Source organism: Nannobrachium achirus (assembly GCF_963921795.1).
Source record: "Nannobrachium achirus genome assembly, chromosome: 16".
Classification (NCBI taxonomy): Eukaryota; Metazoa; Chordata; class Actinopteri; order Myctophiformes; family Myctophidae; genus Nannobrachium; species Nannobrachium achirus.
In genome coordinates this window covers 7,725,605-7,733,085 of record NC_137823.1, presented here as the reverse complement: position 1 = coordinate 7,733,085, position 7,481 = coordinate 7,725,605, and the positions used below count along the sequence as shown (strand labels likewise).

The 7,481-nt window shown below is 44.8% G+C and overlaps 1 protein-coding gene across 1 annotated transcript in view; it reads left to right on the top strand.

Moving 5' to 3' along the window:
- The first annotated feature begins 1,445 nt into the window (after window positions 1-1,445).
- man1a1 (mannosidase, alpha, class 1A, member 1) overlaps window positions 1,446-7,481 on the top strand; it is a 111,802-nt gene continuing 105,766 nt past the window's right edge. The window contains exons 1-3 of the mRNA XM_080745366.1: window positions 1,446-1,809; window positions 5,688-6,015; window positions 7,350-7,481. The exon at window positions 7,350-7,481 is cut by the window's right edge and continues 27 nt beyond it. Of these exons, the coding sequence (XP_080601492.1) occupies window positions 1,730-1,809; window positions 5,688-6,015; window positions 7,350-7,481 (540 nt within the window). The 5' untranslated portion in view covers window positions 1,446-1,729. The remainder of the gene's footprint in view (window positions 1,810-5,687; window positions 6,016-7,349) is intronic.

The window sequence follows — 7,481 nt, the reverse complement described above, 5'->3', positions numbered from 1 at the left end:
ACATCACAGAGTCCACAGCTGATGATGTGGCGTGATGTCATACAATACACAAACAAGCCCTATATAAAGGGGCAATTCTCACCAGGGAAGAGAGCATTCCCCACTAGCTGAGTATCTTAAGATGGTTGGATGTGATGATAAGCTATAAGCTTAGTTGATCCTGGCGATAAGGTCTGAGTCGAGGAATTCTCTCTTCCCTGGTGAGAATTGCCCCTTTATATAGGGCTTGTTTGTGTATTGTATGACATCACGCCACATCATCAGCTGTGGACTCTGTGATGTCGCCCACATCATCAGCTGTGGACTCTGTGATGTCATCGTATCTATGAGTTGGGAAAAGTGTGACATGACGGACAGACTGACAGACAGCCGGTGGAGGTTTTGGTAGTAAATGCGACCTGACGGTCGCAATAATATATATAGATAAAACAAAATCAAGAACATTAACAAGAAGAAAATTTACAAAAAAAAAAAATCAAACATTAGGATATTTGCAAATAGCAGATCTACAAGATCACAACACATCGTATCTCGACGTTGTCAGCTTGTTGATCTGGTATTTTCAAACTAAGATTTACTTGATTATGTACTTATAAGTGTAACGGAGGTGGTCCGAACTTACCCACCCAGCTTCGAACCCAGGTCTCCCGTGTGAAAGTCCAATATCTTAACCATTACTCCAAAGGGATATCCCTATGGAACAAGAGCAGATAGGCTACTAGACTTTTGAGGCTTCGGGCTGGGGCTGCGACTCTCTCCGCCACACTCACCCCCCTTTGACCTCCTCCTACGGGGAAGCCCGGATCCGGGTCACGGCACGGAGGTGATCCGAACCTCCCCACCCGGTTTCGAACCCGGGTCTCCCGCGTGAAAGTCCAATATCTTAACCATCTCCAAAGGGAGGGACATCCCTTTGAAACGAGAGCAGATACTAGACTTTTGAGTTTTCAGGCTGGGGCTGCGACTCTCTCCGCCACATAAGTAACATTTTGAAGTATTTGGTATTTGATCTACAAGCTCACATGTCACATCGCAACACTGAGCTTGTAGGTCTGCTATTTTCAAACATTTTGTACTTTTACTTTTGGTGCTTTCAGTACATTTTGATGCAGATACTTTTGTACTTTACTCGAGTACATTTTGTTTTTTGGACTTTTACTTGTAACAGAGTTACATTACACTTTTATTTAAAGTAAAACATTTGAGTACCTTTTCCACCACTGTTATTATATTATTATTATTACTATGTATATTTTCCTGTCTTGTTTTCAAGCTCAATGTGAGCTTGTAGATCGGCTATTATCAAACATTTCTGTACTTTTGGTGCCAGGCCGCTTGTATCCCACTCTCCGCCACCACAACCTGGCATCCCGTGCCGTCTCAGTCATTAGGTCGGTCTACCCTGCCGGACGAGGAAGGAAGCGACCCAACAACACACCATAAAACATTAATAACTCTTTATACGTGTGTTTTCTAAGACTTTATATCAATCTACTGTCAGCTCAGATACACACAGAGCTGTAGAAATGGATTAAAAACACATCTCCTACTTGTTGGATGTACAGCGGCTTCATAAGAGGATTTACTGAGGATTTCTACACCGAGTTATTTCTGTTTTTTTTTATAAACATATTATATGGATATATTGTCATATAATATGGACTAATTAAACCCTCAGAGGGTTTTTTTTTTATAGTGTTTTAATCTCTCCGGAGGTTGTTGTTCCGCCATGCTGCCGTTCACCGGGGCCAGCCTGGCCGCCACGCCGAGCAGGAAGGCGTTCAGCCCGGGTCCATGGAGCAGCTTCAGGTCGGTGTCATTATTTACCAGCATATCTACAGTAGACTGGCGTTAGAAGCAGTTCTCCTTAAAGCTATGTCACTGATGATCCACTGCGCTGCTGAAAGCCTGCTCAGTCTCTCTTCTGTAGTAAAAATAACAAATATACTTTCTCTACTCTCACCAAAACAAAGAGTGTTTTATGGAGGTTTATCCTTAGTGGCAACACTCTGAGCCCCCACCTCACGTCTAAAATACACTTTATGCACAGAAAAGATTATATTTCACCTGAAGGTGAACATCTTCTCAATGGACATTTCTATTGACAGGATCTGTAGAGGGCACTGTGGAGTAGCTAAAACCTTCAGGTGAAATATCTTTTCTGTCCATAAAGTGTATTTTAGACGTGAGGTGGGGGCTCAGAGTGTTGCCACTAAGGAAAGTAGGCTTTCCCCTCCATGAAACATTCTTTGTTTTGCAGAGTAGAGAAAGCATATTTGTTATTTTTACTACAGAAGAGAGACTGAGCAGGCTTTCTGCAGCGCAGCGGATCATCAGTGACATAGCACTAAAGAGAACTGCTTCTAGCGCTATGGAGCAGAGATGGCACACGCACACAAATGAAATGCACACACCATCACGCACAGACATGCGCTTGTGCGCGCGCGCGCGCACACACACACACACACACACGCACACACACACACGCACGCACGCACGCACGCAGCACATGCGTGATGCCTATAATGTCAATATGCTGCCTGCTTCTGGCAGGGTGACATCTTAACGAAATAGATCTACACAAGTTCGCATAGTGTGACCAGATCCCAGATGTGAGCTTGTAGATCTGTAGACTGATGCTGTGTTAAATGCTACTGCTGGGTATCGAACTTCTACATAAGATTCTTCAGGAAGCATTAACAATAAATAGTCCATCTACAAGCTCACACCGCATTGCATTACCATGCGTTGTAGTGAGCTTATAGATAGTGGTTAGAATGACTGTCATTTTATCTGGGGACCCCCCCAGGGAATCCCCTGTGGGGGTCCCCACACCTCACTTTGAGAACCACTGATATGCAGTATCCTACGTGGGCAGAGCTGTACGATTGTAATAGTTCCATATTTTATTTCATTTCACTCCAGAGATCCTGTTACCTACTGTACATAGAGTATACAATTACACTTTACGATGTTGTCATTCAGCAGATGCTCTTAATGCAGAGCGACTTAAGCCGACATCATAGTCGCCTGGGCGGTGGAAGGCTTTACACCGCGGTGTAGTCTTTTCGAGTCTTTTTGAGTCATGAAACTACAACGTTACGTCATTCCTCGCGGTGGAGAGCTTTACACCTCAAGTCCCAACACATCTCTCTGTTTTTACTATCAGACAGACAGGCTCTACACCCCGTTCACTGATTGGTCGACCTGGTCGGAGTTTGCGTCTGAACCAGAGGGAGGCGGGGGAGGACTTCACCGTGGGCCCCGTGACTATGATGTCCTGCACTTATTTTCTGACTTGAGGTGGAAAGCTCTCCACCGGTGGATAGCTCTCCACCGTACACTCTGATACGGGCTTTAAGCCTCTATCAGAGTCCAGGGTGAAGAGCTATTCACTTCACCGCGGTGTCGTTTTCTAGCCATCACCTAAAAATACATAACAAAGCCTAGCTGATAGCTAGGAAAGTGTATAGCTCTTCACCCTGGACTCTGATAGAGGCTTTACAATCATGGTTACATCACTAGTTTCAGACCAATGACATACTCATGTCCACTATCATACACCACTTCAACAGTTTTTATTTAATTTCTGACACTTGCCTTGGCAATGTAAACATATGTTTTCTCATGCCAATAAAGAATTGATAAAACAGGTCTAGCCGCAAATTGCAACACTAGATTTTGCAATACCTCCCATAGGCAGCCAATGCATCAAAGCAGTTTTTTGCTATCTGATTGTATTAAACAACGTCAAACTCACCGATATTGGGGCTGTATGGAAAGCTTGGAGTATCCTCTTTCTATCTGCAAAGTGCTTGTTTCATAAAAACCCAGCGTAGACATGTTATGAGCTACTTTCTGTCAAGAAATTCAGTTCTGGTGATTATTTTTGCTGTGCTGGAGTTTGGAAGCGCTCATGGGAAGTCACTCAGCGGTCCAGTGTACCAGCTGGTTCTAAATGTCACATAATGCAGGAGCCAGCGGGACATGGCGTTATAGAAGACGAGCGCTTCCGAAGTTCAACACTTAGAAAAAAACATGTCTGCTCGAATTTATTGACAGATATAACTCATAAGTCATAACATGTCTACACTGGATTTTTCTGAAACAAACACTTTGCAGATAGAAAGAGGATAATGCAAGCTTTCAATAGAGCCGCAATATTGGTGAGTTTGACGCCGTTTAATACAATCAGATAGCAAAAAACCCGCTTTGATGCATTGGATCCCTATGGGAGGTATTGCAACCCTAGATTCATCCGATTAAAAAAATCTAGTGTTGCAATTCAACTTCCACTTCAACTGTTTTTATTTAATTTCTGACACTTGCTTTGGCAATGTAAACATAAGTTTTCTCATGCCAATAAAGCTCCTTTGAATTGAATCGATAAAACAGGTCATGAGTTATTGTAGATCAGTGGTTCTCAAAGTGGATTCCAGGGACTCTGTGGGTTCCTTTAGAGCAGGGGTCTTCAACGTTTTCAGGCCAAGGACCCCTTAGTTGAGAGAGAGATGAAGCAGGGACCCCCACAACCTGTTCATAGATTCCATATACCGGTAGTTTCATCGTTTGACAGCACAATCATCAGTGTTACTTTGGATTCATGTCAAGTTGTGTTTTCAGAAATGTAACCACTTGAACAGTCATTACCTAAACCTTTTACTCTGTACGTAGTCTGTTCTTTTTCCCCTCTACAAAACCTCTTTGCCGAAAATAGCCGATCTCGCGTTGCGAGCTTGTAGATCTGCTATTTTTGGCTAAAGTTCTCAGAATATAGACATTAGGGTTCAAGTGGTTAATATAAAAAAGGAGAAAAAAAGGTTTCTATCACACAAAGATTTGGAGGACCCCCTGTATTGACTCTGAGGACCCCCTAGGGGTCCCGGACCCCCTGTTGAAGACCCCTGCTTTAGAGGGGTCTAAATTGACCCATACAAGTCTGTAACTCTGACAGTGTACAAATGGAACCAAATGAACCCAGACGGGTCCATTTGGTTCCATTTATACACTGTCAGAGTTAAAGGAGTCGTTCAGGCCAAAACACATATAGGGTTAAAGCTGCCTTTTATCATACCCCTCCATACCTGCTTTAGTCGATTTTTTTTCATAGCTGCCCCTGTTGCTAGATTCCGCGGGCCCTCTCATAACTAACAGAGCAGATAGTCCTTAGGCTAGTGCGGTTATTTCTTTAGCTTCAAAGTTTGTATTTTATTATTGGATTGTGTTTACACAACGTCCTGAGACCAACCAAACCGCTGTTTTGAACTCACAGGCACCCTTGCTTGTCAAACAGACAAGAAGATCCTCTGCTCCTCCCCTCCCTTTCTAGGCTCTCCTCTCCCTGCTCTGGTGCAGAGCAGAAGCCGTTTGACTAACAGAGAAGTTCATCTCCTCTCCTCTCCTCTCAGACTAAAGGCCTATCCATACTTTGACCTTTTCTACCATAAAATTATATCCCTCGGGACTTCTGAAAAGCATTGGACCGAACGGGAGTTCGGAAATTTGCACGTCGGAAAACACAACTCACCGAACATTTCGGTTGAAGTATGGAGAGGCCTTAACAGAGAAGTTCATCTCTCCTCTCCTCTCCTCTCCTCTCCTCTCCTCTCAGACTAACAGAGAACTTAATCTCTCCTCTCCTCTCCTCTCCTCTCCTCTCCTCTCCTCTCCTCTCCTCTCCTCCACAGACTAACAGAGAAGTTCATCTTGCTGCTGGTGTTCTCGGCCTTCATCACGTTGTGTTTCGGAGCCATCTTCTTCCTGCCCGACTCCTCCAAGCTCCTCCACGGGGTCTTCTTCTCCCGCGCCTCCTCCTCCTCCGCGGTGGAGAGCAACACGGGCAGCGGGACGGAGGCCGGGGGGCCCCTGGGGGCCGGCGGGGGGTCCCCCCTGGGCGGGCCCCTGGGCGGGGGCCTCCACATCCTGGCTAAGATCAAGAAGGACCACGCCCTGGCTCTGCTGGAGGCCAAGGACACGCTGGGGAAAAGGGCCGAGGACATCCAGTTGGACATCCAGGTAGGATGGATTTACGTCTAGGCCTCTTTTGTCTGCCTTCTGGTTGGTTCCTGACTGACCAACCAGCCTTCTGATTGGTCCCTGACTGACCAACCAGCCTTCTGATTGGTCCCTGACTGGCCAACCAGCAGGCTCATTCTGCCTTGTTCCGCCCTGGTTCCACCTTATGGAGGGTATGCGCATGCAAAAAGTGAGTGGCAAATCGAGTGGCAAAGTGTGTTTTACGTTGTTTAACGTTGTTTAATGCATTCAGACTTTTCTGTTTGGATGTATGGGCTGTCAAGGCCAGAAAGTAGTTTTTTGCCACTCAGTAGGCGTTCCCGCATAACCTCTGGGTATATGATGATGTCATGCACATACCCTCTATGGTTGTTCATGTTGAATTTGCTAGAAAGACTAAAAAAGAAAAGAAAAAAAAAAGTGCCCAGTCATTACACTGCACCTGTGATGTTCCTTTTTACTGACACCAAGTTTAAAATAAGACTTGAATTCACGGGTAGAGCTGTCACCATTCATTGTCACACAATTTAGTTTCCAGAACTCTCTCAATGCCAAATGCCAAAATGGCTCCAAGGTAGATGTGCCACGATTTTGTATGTTTTTCTTTACTATGCAATGAAAAAAAATGTTTTTTTTTATTTTTTATAATTTTTTCCCCGACAGACACAGTTGTTGTGATTCAGTGGCAAAAAGAATTTTGTCAATCAGACAAATGGTTCCAGAGATAGAGCTGTTTGAATGAAAAAAAGTGTCCATCCACTAGAATGAACACACATGAACACACATTTTCTCAATCAGCTAAACGAGGGAGCGAACACACAAACAGAGAAAAGCATCTCTTTGATCTCAGGTCATTTTGACATCTTTAAAAAAAAGGAAAAAAAAATGTTTTTTTTTTCTATACAAAAAACACAAAAACCGTCAAAACCGTCATTGGCACCAGGGCTTTTGAAAAATGTTGTTTTCGGCTTCGGAGACATGAACTCAAGAATAAAATCATAGTTTCTGTTAGGAGACTGGAACACATGAATACAAGCCAGGGGTTGGACACTAACACCTGCACGACTACCCGGGGCAGGTAAATAATATGGTCGGGCAGGTGAAGTTTGCTACCAGGTTTCCCATTTTGAGTAACATAATATAATATATGTTTCTCGTGTCTCCCTATGTCTCTCAGCCGGTGTAAAATACCAGGTAACCGCTCGCCTCTTGTGGCTTATTGCGTCAGTGAACACAGGTTCACTTTGCTGGGAAAATTTTTGGACCGAATACAATAGTGCGTTGCCTATAGCAACACCACTAACAAGAACAATATGATGTTTGTTTACATACAGGAGGACAAGGACCGCCTGGCCAAGGACCAGAAGGCGGGGCCAGGGGACCAGGGGGTCCCCTCCCTGATGGGGGGGCGGAGCTACCAGAGGCCCCCAGGGGCCACGGGGCGGGAGCCCGCCGACCCCCTGACC